General features: G+C 54.4%; 7 protein-coding genes across 7 annotated transcripts; 3 read left to right on the plus strand and 4 right to left on the minus strand.

Annotated features, from left to right (window-relative positions):
• Positions 1-36: 36 nt before the first annotated feature.
• On the plus strand, positions 37-5098 carry HETIRDRAFT_453486 (uncharacterized protein; the record flags this gene model as incomplete). The annotated part of the gene is made up of 14 exons (XM_009550936.1): positions 37-370; positions 423-537; positions 904-978; positions 1045-1482; positions 1536-2176; positions 2243-2411; positions 2469-2538; positions 2627-2664; positions 2724-2958; positions 2993-3298; positions 4384-4501; positions 4550-4722; positions 4781-4925; positions 4983-5098. 14 exons carry the CDS (start codon positions 37-39, stop codon positions 5096-5098), a joined length of 2973 nt encoding a protein of 990 aa, XP_009549231.1.
• Positions 5099-7521: 2423 nt separating this feature from the next.
• HETIRDRAFT_410812 (uncharacterized protein) lies at positions 7522-8638 on the minus strand. Its single transcript, XM_009550937.1, has 5 exons — positions 8572-8638; positions 8200-8505; positions 8071-8131; positions 7860-7998; positions 7522-7802 (listed from the first exon to the last, which is right to left on the minus strand). Exons 1-5 carry the CDS (start codon positions 8572-8574, stop codon positions 7781-7783), a joined length of 531 nt encoding a protein of 176 aa, XP_009549232.1. The 5' UTR covers positions 8575-8638; the 3' UTR covers positions 7522-7780.
• A 214-nt stretch (positions 8639-8852) lies between these two features.
• HETIRDRAFT_420140 (uncharacterized protein) lies at positions 8853-10119 on the plus strand (the record flags this gene model as incomplete). Its single annotated transcript, XM_009550938.1, has 5 exons — positions 8853-8889; positions 8942-9043; positions 9105-9446; positions 9512-9996; positions 10054-10119. 5 exons carry the CDS (start codon positions 8853-8855, stop codon positions 10117-10119), a joined length of 1032 nt encoding a protein of 343 aa, XP_009549233.1.
• Positions 10120-10705: 586 nt separating this feature from the next.
• On the minus strand, positions 10706-16003 carry HETIRDRAFT_435488 (uncharacterized protein). The gene is made up of 26 exons (XM_009550939.1): positions 15680-16003; positions 15527-15625; positions 15359-15471; positions 15181-15305; positions 15034-15129; positions 14530-14967; positions 14213-14460; positions 14048-14158; positions 13928-13996; positions 13753-13869; positions 13339-13701; positions 13197-13279; positions 13058-13143; positions 12991-12995; positions 12726-12931; positions 12531-12667; positions 12253-12473; positions 12162-12201; positions 12072-12106; positions 11668-12012; positions 11561-11607; positions 11344-11503; positions 11123-11285; positions 11043-11059; positions 10926-10986; positions 10706-10865 (listed from the first exon to the last, which is right to left on the minus strand). Exons 1-26 carry the CDS (start codon positions 15827-15829, stop codon positions 10819-10821), a joined length of 3582 nt encoding a protein of 1193 aa, XP_009549234.1. The 5' UTR covers positions 15830-16003; the 3' UTR covers positions 10706-10818.
• A 445-nt stretch (positions 16004-16448) lies between these two features.
• Positions 16449-18137, minus strand: HETIRDRAFT_478240 (uncharacterized protein; the record flags this gene model as incomplete). Its single annotated transcript, XM_009550940.1, has 9 exons — positions 17982-18137; positions 17852-17907; positions 17586-17783; positions 17477-17533; positions 17353-17421; positions 17114-17290; positions 16897-17042; positions 16721-16837; positions 16449-16656 (listed from the first exon to the last, which is right to left on the minus strand). Exons 1-9 carry the CDS (start codon positions 18103-18105, stop codon positions 16449-16451), a joined length of 1152 nt encoding a protein of 383 aa, XP_009549235.1. The 5' UTR covers positions 18106-18137.
• A 354-nt stretch (positions 18138-18491) lies between these two features.
• HETIRDRAFT_453490 (uncharacterized protein) lies at positions 18492-18791 on the minus strand (the record flags this gene model as incomplete). Its single annotated transcript, XM_009550941.1, has 2 exons — positions 18492-18552; positions 18619-18791. The coding sequence occupies 2 exons, from the start codon at positions 18789-18791 to the stop codon at positions 18492-18494; spliced, it is 234 nt and encodes a 77-aa protein (XP_009549236.1).
• Positions 18792-19507: 716 nt separating this feature from the next.
• Positions 19508-21913, plus strand: HETIRDRAFT_420143 (uncharacterized protein; the record flags this gene model as incomplete). The annotated part of the gene is made up of 2 exons (XM_009550942.1): positions 19508-21091; positions 21152-21913. The coding sequence occupies 2 exons, from the start codon at positions 19508-19510 to the stop codon at positions 21911-21913; spliced, it is 2346 nt and encodes a 781-aa protein (XP_009549237.1).
• Between the last annotated feature and the right edge of the window lie 164 nt (positions 21914-22077).

Consider the following 22077-nt stretch of genomic DNA (forward strand, 5'->3'; position numbering starts at 1 on the left):
CGGTGAGGCGTCGGGAATCGAGACTTGCCGGCAGACATGAATTGGACCCGTAGTAAGAGTCGCGGCGATGGCGTTTCTGATGATGCCCTTCGTCCGTTCGACGTCAAGAAATTGACATCCGCGAGGAGTGGGGCGCACGCAGGCCGCAGGATCAGAACGGGGGACGGACCATCAGATTTTTTGCGTGCGTGTGCCAGCCAGCCCTGCAGAGTGCGCACCCGCCTGGCATCGTCGAGGGAGCCTCGATCAGAAATCCCTGGCGCCACGTGTCCCCGGCACATCTTCGAGCAGTCTTCGAGCGAGCTCGCCCAAGCCAACAACTCCTTACGGCACGGTTCAGTCCGGTGCTCGAACGGTCAGGTCCACCACAGTCGGTCGGTCGGTCGGTCGGTCGTCCGCGCGATCGCTGTTTGCGTCCGCAGAAGCAGCGGAGCTCGGCGGGGCGGACGGAAGCAGTTGGCTGGCGCAAACAGACGAAGTCGGAAAGGAAGATTCAGATAGGTGCACAATCATTGGCATCTGGGCGCAGCTGGGCGCGTGCGTGTTCTTGGGACCTTGCGAAGTTCTCTGGACAAGGTTTGGCAAGGGAACCTGAGGGAACGCGTCCGCGGCGCGGCGGGGCGACGAGAAATCTTTTCGATGAGAGGGTATACTGTGCCAGTGTGCTTGCGTGCATACGATGCCTATTCCTGGTCCTAATACGAGGACTGGGGGTACGTGTAAGGTTCTAGAGATGCACATGAAATGTAAGATGACGGGTCGGCACATGCCAGTGCTGATCGCACAGCGACGACAAGGGCTAGGATGTGGCTACAACGGCCACGTCACCATCATCAAGAAGACGTCGAACAAGAACAAGAACGGCATCAGGCCGCATCATAATCGTTCATATCATTGCAACAGCAGCGGAGTCATTGGCGAGGGAAGGGAAGCGGCGGAGCGTGGGCATGTGTACGACACCGAGGCGGACGCCAACAGGTGTATGGCAGGGCAGCGTGGTCTGTGGACGTGTGAGAGGACATGTCGGACGTGCTTCGCCAACAGATTCGGATGGGGAGACCTGACGACACCAACACCAACAACAACAACGGCAGCAACAACATCAACACCGACATATGTTCGCGCCCCCTTTTCGCGGCGAGGTGCTTTCTTTTTCTATTTCTGGCGCGGCACCGTGCTCTGGGCCCTTCACCGCGGCTGTGCGCTCCCACCCTCCCTCGGCCTCCTTCCTGATGGGTCTCCATGCCTCGGGCGTACACACGACCACGTTACTTCGCGTGTTTGCATTCCCCGTCCGAGCGACGACGACGTCCTCACGCAGCTGAGCACCGCCGCCGCCGCCGCCGCCGCCCACGCGTGCATCTCCTACCCTCATTCCGCCCAACGTCCGATTGATGACCCCCACGTCTTCCGTGGTATTCCTGACCACGCGCACTCCCAAACGTCCCCGCCTCCCAAGCGCGCGTTCTGCCCCCATCCCCAGTATGTACACACGCGTCCCGTCCACCCCAACCCCCGCCTTCGCGAAGATCCAGACACGCGCACCCTTCCCAACCCTGTCCCTTCCTCCCTCGCGCCTTCTCGATCTTCTCATCGACGGCCACTGGACGCATCTTCCCTTCGCGCTTCCCAGACCCAGCCCGTCCGTCGCGTGCGTGGACCGCGCACTCGCCAAAACACCTCCCCTGCCCGCACATAGCCGGCCGTCCGTCCACCGAAAACCACCTCAGCTTTGTCCACTTTGCCGCAATCTCTATTCATTTCCCCTTCTCCCATTCCCAGGTGGCCACGCTCCCCTCCCAGCGCACCGGGTCCGCGACCAAGCCCACGAAGCCCAGACGCGACCCAGACGCGGCGCGCTCGTTATCGTTCCCACTTGCTCAGCCCGAGCTCGAGCCTCCCGAGCCCAAGCTGCATGGCCAAGACAAAGTAGTCCCGTTTGCTCCCTTGCGCGAGCCCCACTCACGCGCGACGCCCTGTCGACAAATTCAGGCCCCCCCTGGGCCCCTCCCCCCTTCGCTCGATCTGATCCCGCGCGCTGACTCACCCCGCCTTGTCCTCTCGATCCGGTTCGACGCTCGCTCGCGACGCCCCTCCTGTTCTCCCCGAGTCAGACGCGGTCGCCCCGCCCTCGTGACTCGACTCGACCTGGTTCGGTTCGCACGCGCGAGGGTGGGTGAGAAGGAAGGACGAAGGAGGGAGGGAGTCTGCGTGTGCTGGAGATAAGCCTACCCCCGCTCAGTCTTCGCGAACCCCCGTCCGGCGCCCACACCCCCCGCCCCGGATACGTTCCCACCGCCAGACGCACAGAACCACGCGCCGCCCCCCTGCTGCTCCCCGCTGCAGGTCACGGTCGGTCAGGCTCCCTCTGTCCCGCAGCTCGTCTCTCTCGCTCCCTGGTGTCGGCCTGGGTAGCTCCCACTTTAACTCCCCCTCTCGGTCGCACTGTGCACGAGCCCCAACCACAGGTCCCTCCTCTGTGCCTTCGCGAACCCGCGTTCGATGGAACCGATAGCGTTGCCACCTGAGCCCCACCCCGTGCCCAGCATAGAATGACACAAATACCACATCATCTTCCCAAGCCAGACACACAAACAAGCGTGCACACGCCCGTTCCTTCTTTTAGCCCCCCCCCAAGCTCAGTTTCGCAGGCCGCCTGATCACGTACGCGATCACGACAACAAGGCGAGCTTATTCAGTTCCAAATATATGCGCGTCCCCAGAGCCCAGCGACGCCAGGTGACCACCGCCGAAGCCCTCTTTCCGTCTCCGCATTTGCCCACGCCCGCTGCGCCTGGCCCCCACGGTGCAGCGTACGCCCCTCCATCATTCAAGACAGAACAGAACGCCCTATCGTCGCAATCTGCGCCGCGCTGGTCGGTCGGTCAGCTGCGAGCACGGTTATGGGCGGGCCCGCGCGCCGGCGCGATGTCTGGTTTGCCAGGGCCCCTCTCGCGCGTCGAGTCCCGACTGTCGCTAAATGCCACACCAGAGGGGCCCGAGAGCGGGGCGGGGCGGGGTGAACGTGCGTGGAACCAAGCGAAGGATCACTGAGACCTACACGCCCGCCACCCGCCAGCCACGCGCGGGACGATGCGCGGCGTGTGAAATCCCCGCGCGCGGGACGATGTACGTGTACCAACCAATTACCAAGTACGTACATCGACAAGCCGTGTCGAACACGCGCAACGCGCTCGCAGACCCCAAGACTGCGCGCTCGTCGATACGTCGCGCACCGGACGCATTTCGAAGCCCCGTTTCTGAATTGGGTGTCACCAGAAGATCCGAGACGCGGTGCGTGCGTGACCGATCGTGTTCCCCCATACGCACAGATCCGCCCTGCCCCGACGTGTCCCCGACTCGCAGCCTCACTCGTCCCGCCGGGCGTCGCTTCTCTTACTCTTTCCTTCCCTTCCCTTCTCTTCTCTTTGTCTCTCTTCTCCGTCAACTGAATAGACGTCTTGCGTCGAGCGAGATGTGACGGGCCAAACAAACGAGGGGGATCGTTGTTCGTATTTGTCACGTACGCGTACACAGCCTGGGCCTGAAATCAATGAGGATGGCATCCGGTGGTCCTCTCTAACTCCTTATCACCCCCCTGTCCCCGGGCTCGCCCTGTAGTAATCACGCGCCTCGTCGACCTGGAGCCGGTGTCACCATCGACGTTGAGGACGTACGTCTCACGTCGACGGGCCTCGTTCAGTCATTACAACATGTGCGTAGTCATCACCGAAGGCCATTCATTCATGCCAATGCCAATGCAGAGCACAGATCCAGACAGCGTACATTCAGTTCATATCTCCGTAGAGTACACATAGCCACTCGTCTAGACATACGGCGTGCCGTCACTGGACGTTAATATACGATCTCACACACTCACATTCATGCCAGTGTTCGCCGTCCGTTACATCCGTGACGTTTTAATTCATTGTGGGATGGTCTGGGTCTACATGCTTCTACATGTTGCATGCTCTCTGCCACATGTCGCGTTGTAGTCAGTTAATTATGCTCCGTGGCGTCTATGCACAGTGGAGTGAGGCGCTCATTACTGCCCATGAGGTCAAGATTATTCGAAGTCACATCTATTAAATAGTCACCGACGCCTCTCAAACGCTGGGGCGTCCTGCCATTGCCCAGCTGCTCTAATTGAGTTCTAATAATAGCGCAGCAACGCATCTACGGAGTGGAGCAACCTGCTTCCCTCCGCGTATACATAGCACTTGGTGTTGACCTGCCTCTCTCTCATGAGTCTCTCAGCCAAGTGATAATGATCAGGTGGATGCTGCCCTGTTTTCCGGAACCATCGCCTCCGCTAGTCCATGTACCGCATCCATTCACGCATGATGGCACGTTCTCCGCGATATTGCACGACGCCACCATCAGGAGGCCATCATACAACTGTCCTCTGACGACTTGAGTGCGACAGCCCCTCCGGATGGCGAGCTCGAGCCTCCCGTGGCGCGCTCCCGAGCGCACATTCTCGACTTCTCGCCGCGATCCAGTGCGCCCCGGTGTCGACATCAGAAAGTCAGCAATTAACACGCAAAAGGCACCGAGCGGGCGCCTCAGACGCCCCACCTCGCTCGCCCTTCCCGCACCTTCCTCATGCGCACTAGCGCGCTTTCGAGGTCCCCCAGTGGTCCCGCTCGCACCGACGCGCCGTTCCCGGAGTCCCTGATCTTTGTGCATTTACTTATCCCGCCCGGCGCTCGGGTCGCTTTGGTGCCGCGCAGACTGGCGAGGAGCTGCGACGACCCGCATCGCTCGCGCCGGACTGGAGCGCTCGCGCGACCAGGCACTCGTCCTCTCCTTCCCTTTCTCGCCCGTTTTCGATGCGGGGCCCGTAAATCACTCGATCGCGTGTCCTCCTCACAAAGTGACGACGCCTCTGCAGCAGAGGCGCCCGTTCTTGGACACGCGTGGCTGTGAGCCGCCTACATATAGCTAGTGACAGCGTCGAGGAGCTAGCACTGCCGCCCCAGCTGAACGGCACACGTGTTTGCGATCCACGTTCCACGGCACCGACGGCGGACCCCCCGGCTCGTGCGAATCCTCCCCCCTCGCCTCTCTGCCCGACCCACTACAAATTCTGTACTAGCTAGGCCTCCCGATCTCCGCACGAATACTGCCATATGTGGAACGTGAGGTCTTGGTATGCGGTTTGGGGCAATCGCGCGATGGCTGGCGAGGACGGCCTCAGAGCATGCCAAGATAGGCAGCAGGATCACAGGTGCTTGGACAGTGATAGACTGCGATGCTTCCGCCCGCCCAAGCCGACCTTTGGGCCCTTGTTCGTGATGCGAACTGACTTTAAGCAGGTCCCTCTCTGTCCTGCTGCGATCCGCTGCGACGCGCACAAACACCCGCGCCACCGTTGTACCTGCCCGTAGCGTAAATCTCAAGCATCGGATCGTATTATGACTCGGTGGTAGGGATTAACCTGCATTCACACTTTTGATGGACCCGTAGACTTGGAGTAGCTTGGAGTGCGAGACCACCTCAGCCTTCCGGCGGCACGATCTCCGAACTCGCCAGCGAAAATGAACACGACAGCACGCGAGATACGAGATAAGTGAGGACAGTTGCCGACACTGTGCCGACTGTGTCTCGGATGTATATTGATGCAAATGCTGCGTCCAAACTAAACGTCGTCCGCAAGAAACTCAGCGACTGGAAACCCGAGGGGAGCGCTCCAGCGAGGCACCAACGGGCTGCGCACGCCAATCCAAACGTCTGTCAGAAATTCGGAAAAGTCAAGAAGCACGCCCCCGACCCGCACTCCCCGCCGCACTCTTTCCGAAGCCTTCTGCTAAGCTTCCAAAGGAATAGACTCGCCGCCACACGAGTTTTGACGCGCTCCACGAATGCCTCGCAATTAACGCACGCACGTGGTGCACATTCGCTCAGTACGACTCCAGAGGCATGACGCAACTTGAGGGTGCGCCCATAAATCGAGTCCGAAGCTCGACAATCATGACGGATGGGTTCCCGCTCGGATCGTCCAGTATCTGACAGTCTACTTTGCAAGCTTGGGCGCTAGGGATGAGACCAAGTCCATCCGCGCACTTGGCGACGAGGGGCGGCTACTATGCATTCTATGTCGGACTCAAGGTTAGCCGAGCGTAGTGGCGCGGGCGCTCAATTGCTGATGCTCTCACCCCATGCAGCCAAATGCAGCCCTGCACACGCCCACGAGTCGTCGCCACCGTCGGCAAGGACGCTAATTGCTCAGGTCCGTAGATTGATAACTCGTCTATGGACTCCAGATCTCGAAATTTTCGCCAGTGAGAAGGGGACGCGTCACGGCGTGTATAGGAGAGCATGTGAACAAAAATAGCTATACCAGTCTTGAATTTACTCTTTAATTGAACGGTGACCACTTTGGAGGACGGTAGACTAGGTCCACCTGCTGATAGAGACACGCGATATCATCTCCTCTCGCTGAAAATCACGAAGACCGGTCAGGAGGAAAGGTGACCGGCTAGAAGGTACAAAAAGGAGACCATTAAGGCGCAAGCGCGGAAATTGTGCGGGATCGTTGTGACCCATGAGCGTCCATGATCATCAATGCCCATCGCTTGACGAGCCCCATGATTTCACCCATAGTGGTGGGACGCCCAGCAAGTCTGATTCCGCGCAGCCGAAAGCCCATTGCCCATCCGTACATATCCGCGTCGCACGCCCTCATACGTACTTGTAACCATGTCTATCTTCAGCAAGTCTCTTAATGCGAGGGTGACCGTGCGCCTTGCAACACCCCAACCATGGCCGAATAACCAATGTGGAGCACAGACGATATTCGATCCCACGCACTTCCCGCAAACAGCTCGAGATCATTGCGGGCATTTGAGCCTTCCACAATCGAGGATGGCTGTATGGGCTGTACTTACGGTACCCCCGCATCATCGGGCACGTTGGACCCCCAGAACGGCAAAGCTACCAGATGTGGTGATTTGTACGTGAAGAAACATCCTAAGGAGTTGCTCACTGGTGCGGAGAAGTCCTCAACGAAAGCGCTCTTGTGTATCGCGAGATTCGAGGTTTGTCAGACATAACGATGCATGCCAGCCGATCACAATAAGCCGCGCGACTGATGAGAGGACATGGCATGGGTCTCGTAAACGAACCCCCAACCTCCGCACACCTTCTTTCGCCCCTCATTCATGGCCATCCGTCAAGAAGCACCCAGGAACTGACAGAAGGCATGTCTCCAAGGATTGATGGGTGATTGATGTGATTGTCCCTTGACCGCATCTTAAGGATGGGCTGAGGGCGAGTCTGGTGAGTAATTAAAGTTCATGGCATACTTAATGTGTTGGACCCTGGCAAAGAATTTGAGAAGATCGTGAGTGTGTGAAACTTGTCGAGAGATCAGTACTCAGTATTCAGTGCGCCAACGACACACACACATCTTCTAAATTTACCCTTCGGAAAGCTCAAGCTCAAACGTGCCACATTTGCCGCACGCAGAGGCAGTATACTGACTGCAAGCAATGAAGCCGAGTTGGCTCAGTTGCCATTGGAAGTAAAGCACAGTCATTGGTAGGACATTGCGGGACAGATGCAGCAGCCTGTCGAACAGGAAGGAATGGTAGAAGATAACAAAACAGTATCGCCTTCCTCACCACTTCGTTGATACACTTATGTACAAACCTTGTCACGGCGAGATACTGGCGATGTCACCAATAGAGGAACCCGTGGCTACCAAAGCCGTCCCTCGAACGCTGTTTTGTCATGCGAACACGATAGCGACTATCTAACATCAGACACATTTTTCCGACTATTGTGGAGGCTGTTGGAAGCTAATGACATGGCTGTGAGTTCTCAATATGCATGGCACGAGCTACACAAGGACTGACCCAGGAGGGGGCCCACCAAATCCAGGTGGAGGGAAAGGCAGATTCTGAGGGAAACCAGGGGGCCTGAAGCCGGGAGGAGCTCCGGGCATTCCTGGGGGTGCAAACGGCATTGGGGGGCGTTGGAGAGAAGGGGGTCCCACTGAAGATACGCATGGAAGACGATCAGCAGTCTTGATCAGCCGCGATCATATAGAACAAGTGCAAGACTCACTAGGGGGCATCATGCCCATTCCACGACCTGCTGGCATACCACGACCAGGTCCAACGGGGAGCTGCACACGGGGCAAACGTGAAAAACGTGAGGGGTGTTTATTTGAAAAGTTCAGGCGTTCAGACGCACCGCATTCTTCTTGTCCTCGTCCTGAACAGGAGGAGGGCCCTCTACGGTCAAACTGACCACAGCTTCGCCACGCAAAATCACGAGTCCGAGCGTACGCTTCACCTCTTGCTCCGGGCCTGCCTCCGTTTCACCAGGCTTCTTCTTCGGCCTGATGCGCCGGAATTCTTCGCATTCGGCCAAGACAAGGTTCATGTGTCGGTCAAACGCAAGCATCTGGCCTGTAAGCGCACGTCCATCGGTGATGGTGACTTTGAGCCTCCAGTTGATGAGGCTCAACATTTTACCGCCTTTTGATTTTGGGGGAGGCTACAGGATGAATAAACGATATGTGAGAATGACGATCTTCGAGATCGATGTTTCAAAATCACGCACCATGATGGTCAAGCTGAACGATGTTGAGCACGTTCAGCAATGAGCAAACGAAAGTATACTGGCGACCAAACAACCACAAACATGCTGGTGGCTGAAACGCTGAATCGCGAGTCAGCAGTTCCACGTACCGTTGAGTCAGACTGATATTGGTATCGGCCGAGAATGATGCCAGCTGCATCTTGCAAGAGCACTGCACAATCATATGCATCGGATTTATCCTTTAAACGCTCACGGTGAGACCTGTGTGCTTTCAAGACAACCATTGTGCTTTCAAGACAACCATGGCCGCCGTCAATACCCCAATTACCCGTCTCTTGGGTATCTATCAGCACCCTTGCTTCACTTAATTCGTGTTCATGGATCTTAACAGGTATTCGCACCCCTGTAGTGCTTGCTCCCATGGCATTTGCCAGTGGAGGGGCATTAGCTAGCGAAGTCGCACTCGCTGGAGGCTTCGGATTCATAGGCTCAGGTCAGTCAAGGAAATGTACGCTCTTTACCGAGCCTCACAACGCTCCTCAATCACACACCAGGCTATACTACTCTTGAAAATTTCAGGAGCCAGATAGCTCTAGTCAGATCCCTTTTGAACTTGCCTTCGGGTCCACTCCCAATCGGAGCGAGCTTCCTCGGCTGGGTTCTCGATCGGCCAGAATCCAAGAGCGTCGAGATACTACACGAGGCCCTCAATATCGGCGTGCGAGCGATATGGCTCTCCTTCGGCAACGATTTAGGTCACTGGGTCGACGTCGTGCGGAGCCATGACCAGAAGGCAGGAAGGGATTCCAAGACTCTGATTTTCATCCAGGTCAACTCGGCCGAGCAAGCGTTGACCGCTGTGCGTGATTGGAAGGCTGACGTTCTGATTGCTCAAGGTTGTCCCGCAGGACCACTTTCACTCGTTTCAATTTTCTCACTGCGACTGCCGCACCTTTCACAGGCATCGAAGCGGGAGGACACGGCTCTGCTTCCGCTCCACCCCTTCTGACCCTCATCCCCTCAGTGCTGTCGGTGCTCCCACACCAAAACCCCCCACCGCTCCTGGCTGCCGGTGGAGTAACCAACGGCGCGCAATTGGCTGCTTGTATAGCCCTCGGTACTGCTGGAGCAGTGATAGGGACACGTTTTCTGCTCACACCCGAGAGCCAGTACTCGGATGCACAGAAAGCTGCCCTCATCGCTGCCAAGACCGGTGACACGGCACGCAGCATGGTTTTCGACATTCTACGCGGTACCACCGGGTGGCCGGACGGTATAGACGGACGTTGTCTGCGCATACCGTCCGTTCAGGAGTTCGAAGACAAGGTCAAAATAGAGGATATACAACGGCGCTTTGACGAGGGGGCTTCGAAAGGAGACCCTAAGTCCATGGTCATCTGGGCGGGCACGGGTGTCGGACTGATCGACGAGATCAAGCCTGCGAAGGTGAGACCCGTCCTATTTGCTTTGTGGCAAGTCTGAACCATCGCCACCGGGGCTTAGGCAATCGTGGAAGAGTTGCACGCGAGCCTGATTGAACGGCTTCAGGCCGCTTCTTCCCTGGTCTAGGACCCATAAAGTTGTTCGAAGCATGACCTCACTTGTACTAGTAGCCCACGTCATCTGTTGTATCCCTTCTTGAGGTCCCAAACCTATTTGCAAATCAACAACTTTACAGTTGTAGGCACGTTGTCCGCCGGAATAGTGTTGGAAAGCGTTTACTGGCTGGAATCTGCAGAACCTAGAGCTGCCACTGCCGTCACAGGGCGCTGTTCATGGGAAGGTTCTCCTACCCTATGATTACAAGCCAATCGAACTCGACGATAAGACGGATTCAATAGAGTTCGTCGATGACGAGGTCTCAGGGTTGTCCTGCTGGGGATAGCACTTCGATACCTGCGCACATATTGGGCGACGCCTACATAAATCTTGCCGTCCGATGACCTATGTAGTTTCTGCGATGGTGCGATGATCTAGGATTGGCCTTCGGATACTCTATCGACATCACCAGTTGAACACTGTGTTCTAACCTTATGCTCATGAGGCGGGGTGGGGAACGGAATCTGCTATCCAGGCATAAAGTGTTCTAGTCTACCTTCGTACATGCACTTGGCAAGGAGAGCATGAGGCTATCATGCTTGACGGTCCAGACTGCGGCGCGTCATGAGATGATTACAACTCATTGGATTTCTATAATTACATCGTTGGCAATGTATTCGTTACAATTCTTTTCAATTCTATGCAATGCTCGCGCCTGTCCTTCTAATCTCAATGCACAATTTCGATAACCAGGTCACCTTGGTTGATGGAATCTCCTGTACAAGCATCACGGCATCAGAATCAAAGCCGTCATTGTTTAGATAATGACCACTTGCCTTCCTGCACGACAACACGTTTGATGTGGCCAGAAACTGGGGCCGTGACGGCAGACTCCATCTGGAAAGTTGTTATCAGTATTCACCTCGTCACTCTACATACATCAATGTTCTTACCTTCATGGCGCTCAAGACTGGGAAGGATGAAAACAAGACATCAGGGAACGGTAAGCGAAGAAGGCATACGGCATACGCACCACAGAGAGGGTCGCCCTTCTTGATCTCTTGGCCATCCTTGACTCTCACCTCGACAACAACACCCGACATGGGTGCGCCGACAGAGCCAGGATCAGACGTGGCCTTCTCACGGGACACGGTTTCCACAGCAGAATTCTTATCCTCAACGGACACTGCCCGCACCTGTGACGTCGTGGTTTCAGCGAGAAGCCCATGCAGATCATTCTGTCTTCACACTTACTTCACCATTCACCTCGAACCAGACATCGCGCAGAGCCCGGCCTTCCACTACAGGTCCGACAGCCATCAAGCGAATGATGAGGGTTTTCCCCTGCTCGATGGAGATGTGCATTTCCTCGCCAACGTCAGGACGGCCCAGGAAATAACGTGTAGGGATCACACTAGTCGAGGAAAGTTCTATAAGCAAAAGCACTCCTCCCAAAGGATTTCAATTTTACCTAAGGTCTCCATATTTATCAAGGAATCCTTGATAATCCTCGAAGACCTGCAACAATCAGCATGTCAACCCGCCGCACGATACACGGAAGGTGATTGATCGCCTTACCTTGGGATACATCACATACGAAGTGACATCAGCATCTGTGATATGCTTTCCAAACTTGCTCCGCAGTTCCGCTTTGATCTTCTTGAAGTCCAGCGGTGCCAGGCTCGCTCCCGGGCGACCGTCGATCCTCGGCTTATTCCTTATGATGTTGGACCGTAAGGGTTCAGGGAATCCGCCCACGGGCTGACCCAAATAGCCTTGGAAGAACTCGACAACGGATGAAGGGAAGTCGAGCTGATCAGCCCGGGCTATAACATCCTCCTTAGATAACGAGTTTTGCGTCATCCATTGAGCGAAGTCTCCGACAACCTTGGATGATGGCGTGACCTTGATGATGTTGCCGCACTGAAAACCCGAATATCAGCTTCAGCTTTGACAACCAGGAATACTGAGGTATTATGCACCAGGTCATTGGCCTCGATATACTTCTTCTTGATCTCTATTGCGGATGTCAGCGACGATGCATCATATATGTATAAATCGGAGATACCGACCAGTCCATTGAGTACCAAGACCCAGCTGAGAGGCTTGGAACTAAAATGAACTGTCAGATGAGGACCGGATGGCTGTGGCCTGTTCACGCACCATCAAATTGGTGTATTGGCCTCCGGGCATCTCATGGTCGAACACACTAGAGTCCGAGGCGCGGACATTGGCTTCGAAGCAGCTGTAGAGCAGGCGGACCTGGGTCCAGTATAGATTCAGAGCCTGGATATCAGCATAGCGGATCCCGGTGCCGAGTTGGGTCTGCTCCAGGGCCATGCAAATAGCTCCCATTGGCGGTTGTGACGTCAACCCCGACATACCTGAAGGAATTATATATAGTCAGTAATGTGGTGTTGTCAGGAAAAATGGGTACACACTATCAATCGCCACATCGACAACGTCCGCACCAGCCGCGGCGGCCGCGAGCATACTGGCAGTGGAGATACCAGCGGTATCGTGCGAGTGGACGTGAATGGGGAGGTCAGGATGCTTCGCACGAATGGTACCGACGAGCCTATGGAAGTGGTAAGTATCACTTCATAGAAAAGTTGACAGCGAAAGGAAACACGAACAGCTTGGCGGCCTCGGGCTTCAACAAGCCAGCCATGTCCTTGATGCCAAGGACGTGGATCCCTTCTTTCACGAGCTGGTCGACAAAGTCAACGTAGTATTGAAGCGTGTATTTCTTTTCCTTCGGACTTGCGACGTCGCCACTGTAGCAAACGACGGCCTCGACGACACCACCAGCTTTCTTTGCTGCATCGATGCCGAGTCTCATCTAATCACAGGCAACTGTTAGGAAACTCAAAGGCCAGAAGAAACATAATATAATCTTACGTTCTCTGTAAGAAATTGATAACAGTCAGGCTCTGCATTCATCAGCAAATAGTAGCACACTACGTACCAATATAATTCAACGAGTCAAAGACACGGAAGATATCGAGACCATTCTCGACGGCCTTCTTTGAGAAGTCGTAGATGGCGTTGTCTCTACACAGACGATCAGAGGATATTACGAACGTCACGAACAAAAAAACACGCACGGGTAGCTGGTGTATCCCACACCGTTAGCTCCACGAACGAGAGCTTGAAGCGGGATATTAGGAACAAGCTTGCGGAGGGTACGCTGATCAAGATATAACATCAGAGAATTCTTCCACGAAAAAACAAGCAGTCTCAACGTACCAGACGCTCCCATGGATCCTCGTACAAGAACCGCATGGCCACATCGAACGTCGCACCTCCCCAGCACTCCAGACTGTACGCGTTTGCGAGTGCATAGCTCGTCTCCTTCGCGATGTTGACCATATCGATGGTACGGAGGCGCGTCGCGAGCAGCGACTGGTGCGCGTCACGCCAGGTCGTGTCCATGACGAGCGTGCCAGGATACTCGCGGACAGCTTTGGCGAACGCTTCAGGGCCTTTCTCAACGATGATATTGCGCCAGCCAACCTCGCAAGGAAGGGAAGTGTCGAGAGGGGGACCGTCCGGGTTTTCGGGGTTCTGCAATGGCGGGATGACGATGTCGTCCTTGAGCCCTGGCTCGCCCTAAGAAAGACATAAGTCCTAGAAGTCCTACGGGAGATGAAAAAAACCCACCGTTTGGCCCTTAATGGAGCTGCCATTGACAGCGATGTCGCCGAGGTACGCCAAGAATTTCTGGGCCCGGTTCTGGCTCTGCACGAGCTTGAACAAATCGTGGGTATCATCGATGAACTATTTGATATGCAGATCAGGATGCCTGTTCGCTGAACTAAAAATCTAGGCCGCATACCGTCGTCCAAGTCTTGCCACCAATGAAAACATCGTGTGTCAACAAGCGGAATAAGAAGGGAATGTTCGTCTACCGAAAAACATTGGTTACCGAGACGACCCTAGTCAAGAAATGACGTACCTTGACACCACGGATACGGAACTCGACGAGGGCGCGCAACATCTTGCGACGAGCGACTTCGTATGTAGTACCGCTGACGGTACATTTGACCAGCAAACTGTCGTAATGAGGCTATTGAAGATTAAGTACCAGGAATGACGCGTCCTAACGAGCGAACAGTCATACCGTGATCTGAGCACCCGCAAACCCAGAGCTCGCGTCCAAACGAACACCATTTCCACCGGCACTGCGGTAGACTTCGATCTTGCCTGTGTCCGGCTGGAAGTTCTGGGACGCGTCCTCCGTGGTGATACGGCACTGGATGGCAAATCCGCGCTTGGTGATGGCCTCTTGGGTCAACCCCAGCTGAGGAAGTGTGGCACCCGCGGCAATCTGAATCTGGGCTGCGACGATGTCGAGACCAGTAATTTCCTCTGCATAATCAGAAATCAATTGTACTGTCAGCAGGCCGTTTCTCGAGTGCCGACTCTTATCAAACGCACCGGTGATAGTGTGCTCAACCTGAATACGAGGGTTGATCTCAATGAAGTAGTGTCGACCCATCTGGTCAACCAAGAACTCCGCCGTGCCCGCGTTCCTATACTTGACGCTCTTCGCAAGCTTGATCGCATCGGCCAAGACGGCCTGGCGGACCTCCTCTGGGAGATGCATCGCGGGTGCGACCTCGACGACCTTCTGGTGACGCCGTTGCACGGAGCAGTCGCGCTCGAACAAGTGCACAGTGTTGCCGACAGCGTCCGCGAGGAGCTGCACCTCGATATGACGCGGTCGCTCGAGAAAGCGCTCGATGAAGACGGTGCCGTCACCGAACGCGGCCTTGGCCTCGCTGACCGCGCGTTCGAACGAGGATTTGAATTCCGATTGTTCACGGACGACGCGCATGCCGCGCCCGCCACCGCCCATGGCGGCCTTGATAATGACTGTATCGAAGAAAAGCGCGTTGTCAGTCACAAGAAACGTGCGTATAGCTTGTCAACTCGACTCGCCTGGGAAGCCGTATTCCTTGATGAAGAGATCTGCGTCCGTATACGATTCCACGGGCCCTGGGGTGCCGGGAACAACAGGGACGCCGACCCTCATTGCTGGAAGGAGATGGGTTAAGCGCGAACGCTGACGCATGGCAGGCCACTTACCAAGGGTCCGCGCTTTCGTCTTGTCGCCCAGGCTGTCGATGACCTCGGGACTGGGGCCGACGAAGGCGATGCCCGCCTGCTCGACTTTTCTAGCAAACTCAGCATTCTCGGACAAGAAGCCGTATCTTTTCGAGCATGAGACGTTGTTCAGGCATGAAAGAATGCCAAGATGACGCACCCGGGGTGGATCATGTCAACGCCATGCTCGAGCGCGATCCTGATGATGTCGTCTTGGGCGAGATAAGCTCCGACGGGTGTCAACCCGTTTCCGACGCGATAAGCTTCGTCCGCCTGCGAGAGATGCGCTCAGTATAGCACTCAAGAAGAGATCTGAGGAAGAACGCACTTTTTGACGATGAGCGGACATACGGTCCTCGTAAGAGTAGATGGCGACGGTGTGCATGGCGAGCTCATGAGCGGTCCTGAATACACGGATCGCGATTTCCTGGACTCATAGGATTAGTTGTCTGGATCATGGGAAGAGCACACGGGGTCGTACACCACGATTCGCGACCAGGATCTTCGTCAAGGGCCCGCTGTGACCTGCAGCCTTCCTCCTCATCGTCTGGATGGAGTGCACCGGAGTGCCCGGTGCGCTGGGGGTGACCGCGAAGATCGACGCGAGCCTGGGGGGGTGTAAAGTGGACATGGTAGTAGCCTGATGAGATGCGGATGGGGAAAGGATCGAGGGTCCGAGATTATCTGAGTCTGTATACGCGCGAATATCCAAAAATGGGAACGGAAGGTGACGAACGTTGGGGCGCGGTGGGAGATAGAAAGAGAGGGCAAGCTGGGACGAAGGAGGTCGATGCGAGGATGTTGTACTTATACTTGCTGTCGAGAGTGGACCCGAGCACCGGATTTAGTGCGGTCCTCGCGACGCCGTCAGCGATGCCAACTCTTGGCCAGTCTTGGACACCTCTTGGGCTGCGATATACGATGCACACAACACTCCCCTTCCCCCGCCGTCCTTTATACCGCTCTCACATCCGCCCGATTTCCTCCGATCTCGCTCACAAACGTATATATCTTCACTCGCCGCACAACAATCATGTGCTGCTTTTACCCCGGATTCATTCACACTCCTCGCCCCGCATTCCGTCTCCTCGTCGGCTTTCCGCAAATCAGGCCCGTTACTTATATCTAATCTCAGCTGCCGGTCGGCGATACAGCGTCCAAGGTACCCAATCAAGAAGAACTCTATCTAATATCTGTCCCAGCGACCAAGCTACCAACACTCCAGCGCTCCACCATAATCAGGCTAGCTACTATGGTTTCCGATTCGACAACGGAATGATCGATTCTGGCACCCTCGATGCGCTTTCTGCCTTCTTCTGATTGTTCTTTGCGATCGCGTACACAATCCCTGCGAAGAACCCGACCGACACTGCTGACACCGATCCAGTCGTAACGGGGTCGCCGAAGAAGATCATTCCAGACGCCGCGACAGGCAGCTTATTCAAGGCGCCGACCATGCTACAACGATAGCAGTTGAGGTCAAACTTCGCATGCTGAAGATTGCTAGGGAAATCCAAATCACCTGTATGTCGTACTGCTCGTCACGCGTATACACCATGCCGTAGTGTACGATATGCTGACTGCGGCCGCGCCAGAGAAGGCAATGGCAAATAGGAGGAGATTACGGGTCTCAGGCGGACTAGAGAAGGGTGTGATTATGTCAAGCAGGCTCCCGGAGAGGAAGCGTGTGCAACTCACAAGTTGCGAACGAGGTTTGCGGAACCCCAATCTTCGACTATGAAGGAGAAGATAATCAAGACGGGGATAGAAAGCAAGTTGTTGTAGAACATCGAGTCCCAATCCGAGAATCCCGTTGCCTTGATTCGTTTGCGCATTGCCAAAACCTATTAGGGGCTCAACGGTCAGTCGACGATCCCGCTATGTTGGGAAACCGCTATGTTGGGAAAAGACTAACATAGGCAGCGCTGGTAAAGCAGTTGATAAGCATCCATAAATACCCAATGTTCATACCGCGAACAACCCCTGTTACAGAACTCAGCCCACCGAAATCAGAAGCGGACTCTCCGGGGACGAGAGCGTCATTCATAGCGCTCGCAATATCCGCCCAAGCTGCGATGACCGACGAGACAACCTGTGAAATCCACTCTTATTCAGAAAAGCATCCTATCTCTTAAGATCACAGACAACGCTCACCATGAATAGGAAGGATACTAAAGTAAGTGCTGTAACTCGGCCACCGAACCAGAGAACCTCCCCATATGCCTATGTAAAATACCCTATCAATCAAACAGATAAGCTCGACAAGAGCGGTACGTACGATGAGGATGATGGTCAGGTTTTTGAATATCGTATACACGGGAATAGATAGAAATTGCTGAAGCCAAATAAGCATCGCGACCTTCATAGAAAATAACAGCTGGGCACACCAAACTCTTTGACCCAGTGTAGATTACGGTGACGAGGAGGAAACTGATGGGGAACCACGCCTTTGCGTCTTGTACGTCAAATGTGCGGAAAGAGATGACTCCAAGTTTCTTTACTGCTAGCACACAGCCGACGCATACTGTTGATTGAATGCACAAGAGCAGGAAGTTCATGGAGAAATTGCTCCCTGACACAACAAACTGACCATTTCATCACAGATTGAGTGGCCATATATACGGCAACAGACACAAGAGGACACAAGACGCACCTTGTTCACCACCGTCATAAGAATTGACGCAAAGCAGTAGCATGCTATAGGCGGGACTATGGCGCAAGGTCGTCAGCAACGTTCCAAACTTCACAATCACCACATCTCCAAGGTCTATAGAAGCACTTACGCGATGATACGGCCGTCGATTCCTTCGACCCCGTCGCAATCGCCTTCTTCATCTCGACGATATCCTCTTCCTCAAGTGCGACATTTTTGTAGTCTCCACGTTCGTTGGACGATGTGCCCGACATGCGGAAATGAAAGAATGCTGTAAATTAAAACCCGCGGGCCTAGAGATAACAAAGACAGTGGAAGGTCGAAACGAAAACGACAAGAGGCCTATGCCAGCGGTGAAAGGGTGCTAGAGAGAAACTGGCCCCGGACTGAAGGTCGGAGCTACTTAATTGTACGGCGACTGTTTTCCGGTATAACAGACTAAAAGATTACATAATTTTTGATACCAGCACAAATTTGTTTTCTAGACAGCGTACACACGTCATAGTCTGCGCACAAAGACATTCCCTTTGAGAATCCAATAAAGTCATACACAGCCGGATGATCCAAAGACGAGCGCTTAGACCCGAAGACGAATTTTTGAGGAAGGGGAACTTACCGATCTCATCCACACCGTCACGACTCACCGCCCCTCTTCATGCGCGGCAGCTTCGGGATTGAGGCGCGTCGCGACACTCATGAACCTAGCGACGGCGACCCACATATCAGCGGACATTTTTTCCTTGTCAAGGACACAATCTCAAGCTCACTGGGCCGCGTGCAGTGCCGCTAGCGTCCGCATCGAGTCCAGGTCGATCTGCAGCTGCTCGAACAGGTCCGCGGTCTGTCCGACCGACCGCGAGAGCCGCGTCAGGCTATTGGCAAGCTGCGCATAATGACGTTCTTTGGCCTGCGTCGCGCTCATGGGATGCGAGTGGTTCATGATGGTTTGGAAGCAGCGCTGCAATGTGCAGAGCTGTTTGAGTCGACGATCGAGCTTCCACAACGCTTTCACGCCACCGACGCGAGTGGTCACGCGCGTTCGGCACCATTCCCGCCTTTCTCCGGACCACAACTCTATTTGTTTCTGTGTTACTTAGTTCGAGAGCAATAGGCAGAAATGATCTCGATGATGTTTTGCGAGGATCCGAAAGTGAATTTCCAAATGGCGTCGCTGTTTTTGTTTCGAACGAAAATTTCTGAACTTGCAACCGATGATGTACGCGTTTTCCATCTTCTTGCTACTTTTCATGTTTAATTGAAGAGCCAATTACCATCGCCAATATCTCTTCTCGATTGAAGAGCATTCTACAGCACTTTTTCTGCAGGTTTTTGGCCGCTAGGATCGATGACGAAACTTAACCATGGACAGCGCAGTTTTCCCAGCCCTCGAATCGTGGCTTTTACGCGGCTAGTTTCGCTATATCCACAGAACTACAAGGGGCGCATCGTCACAGCCTCGTCGGACTCTCGAATCGAAGGTAAGGGACAGAACCCAATTATTGAGAACTCATTGTATGCGTGACGCAGGGCGCTTAGAGTTCTATCAGCACCATCTGCGGCCTCTAGATCTCTCGTCTCACCTCTTAGTAATCGTCTCACATCTCTCGTCCTTCGGGGATCCTGGGAATCAGTGGCGTCTAATTGTCTACACTCTATATGCCGATGCAAGACGGTGGCCCAGACTCGCATGACATGTCGGACGCCAGACATGTTCTTTGGAGCATGCTGACTTGTTCTGAAAGCATCACAGATCTGGATGATGTGTTTGGAGCCTACGACAAAGCTCTTCAGACAGTCACAGGAACAGGGTCTACGATGCAGGACCTCCTTGATGGCTTAGCACGAGAGTTGTATAGCCGCGTCCGGAAATGCGCCTCCATCACAGAGTCTAGCCAAGTCATCGCTCAGCAGGAAGCATTCCTCCAGGCAGCACCAACTGAATACCTCGCGTTGCATCTTCGACATGGGTTTCTGGGCGATCTATATGAGCTCCGATCGGAGCAAACTGAACACTTCGAAATGCAGTATGGCATCAATTCTGGGTTCTCTGACCTCGAAGACTTGGAAAAGGCCTACAAGCACTGGCGCGCGGCGATCGCTCTGACTACCCCATGCGAGGCTCGGTCCATCTGGTTGAGCCGTATGGGTAGCCGAATCGTCAATACTTACTATGACACTCGACTCGCGGATAAACAAAATCCTGATCGCCTTGATGAAGCAGTCGCTTACCATGAGGAGGCCCTGCAAGGCATTTCTCGAGATCATCCCGAATATCCCATCCACGTTTCTCGGCTGTCCATTGCATCTGTGCATCGCTCCAAGGCGCGACTGTATGCGCCTGTAGAGGGCATGCCCTTAGACCCTTTCATTGAAATCCTTCGCAGAATAGAGACGGAACCAGTCATGGTGCGACGTCGCTTTGTTACCTCTAATTCGACATTCACTCTCCAGCGATTCGAGAGCACCAAGGCGACTGGAGATACCTTTTTCTATACCAACAGGGAGCTGGCGTTGCAAGGCTATGCGAGGGCGTTGGAGCTCTTGATTCAGCTCGCCTGGGTTGGCACGGATGTACAACAGCAGCGCAAGGAATTGGTTAGCTGTGCAGGTGGTATCACAAGCGACGCTGTAGCCTGCTGTATCCAATACGGCCATCTCGAAGGCGCCGTTGAATTCGTAGACCAAGGCCGTTCTGTCATTTGGCAGTCAGCCTTACAGATTCGAATGCCTCTTGGCGATCTAGAAGCTGCTCAACCCGTCATGGCGCAGCAATTACAGGCGATAGCTAACGAACTTCAAGGCCTAGAAGCAGGGGATGATGCTCGCCGTCGTACGCTGGCTACACAGTGGGAGCAGCTCGTGGGCATGATCAGAAGTATCCCAGGCTTTTCCGAATTTACCCAGCCCAAACGATTCCATGATCTAGCGAAGGCTGCAGCGTTCGGCCCCGTGGTTATCGTGAACGTGTCTTCATTCCGGTGTGATGCTTTGATCATATCCTCCAAATCTGAAGCTGTCCGACACGTCCCCCTTCTCGACGTCAGCCATCGCCATATCGAGAAACTTCTTTTAGAGCTAAGACAAGCTCTGGTCACCTCAGGACGCGACATACGAGGTGCAGCTCGCCATTGGCAACAGCAAAAGGCACGACAAGTCGATGGTGATTCCATATTGTCGAAAATACTCGCCTTCTTATGGGACTTCATAGTTTATCCCATCATACACGCTCTTGGAATACACGTACGTTGCATGCACTTTTCCCCTAGCGCTCTATTAATCCCTTTGATGAAACTTTTCAAGAGGAATGTTTCTGGCACCCTTCCTCGTTTATTTTGGTGCCCATTGGGGCCACTTGCCTCTTTCCCTCTACACGCAGCGGGAAAAAATGACGTGAATGTCATGGATTTTGTTGTGTCATCTTACATCACAAACCCTAGCTCGCTTCTTAGAGCCTCCTTGTCCAAGTCTCTCATTGGGGCCCCTCGCGTCCTCATCGTTGCCCAATCGGACACACCGGGTTCTGCTCCCTTACCTATGGTCCCAGTTGAAGTGGATGTCATCCGTCGCAGCCTAGGCGATGATACGTTGACCATCTTGTCCGGCCCAGAAGCCACTGTTCAAAAAGTTGAGGATGCAATGTCCCACTGCCAATGGGTTCATTTCGCATGCCACGGCGTTCAAGATGGCCTTAATAGTAGATTTATGCTGCACGACGCCCCTCTCTCGCTGGAGAGGATCATGAAGCGAACAATTCGCAATGCGGATCTTGCATTCCTCAGTGCATGCCAAACTGCTTCTGTTGATACTCAGGTTCCAGACGAGGCGATCCACTTTGCAGGTGGCCTTCTGTTTACCGGCTTCCGAAGTGTTGTTGCGACCTTGTGGTCCATCAATGACGACGATGGTCCGGAAGTCGCGGGAAATTTTTACTCCAAGCTGCGTGAGCGACACTCTGTTCACGGAGAACAAGCTGCTTTCGCATTGCATCATGCAGTACAAAGAATGCGTGTCAAAAACATCGAGCCCATGAGATGGATCCCATTTATTCATGTTGGGCTGTGAGATTTCTCGGTACATTGGAGGTGTGTTCTTCGCTAGCAATTGTGGTAAATGATCAACTGACCGTCGTTCATTTTAATTTCTGAACGCCATCCGTACCGGGTGTTTCCATGTTCCGTGCCATTACTAGTTCGTTGTTTTGTTCATGTTCTATCACCGGGTTTGTA

Source organism: Heterobasidion irregulare (genome assembly GCF_000320585.1).
Source record: "Heterobasidion irregulare TC 32-1 unplaced genomic scaffold scaffold_08, whole genome shotgun sequence".
Lineage (NCBI taxonomy): Eukaryota > Fungi > Basidiomycota > Agaricomycetes > Russulales > Bondarzewiaceae > Heterobasidion > Heterobasidion irregulare.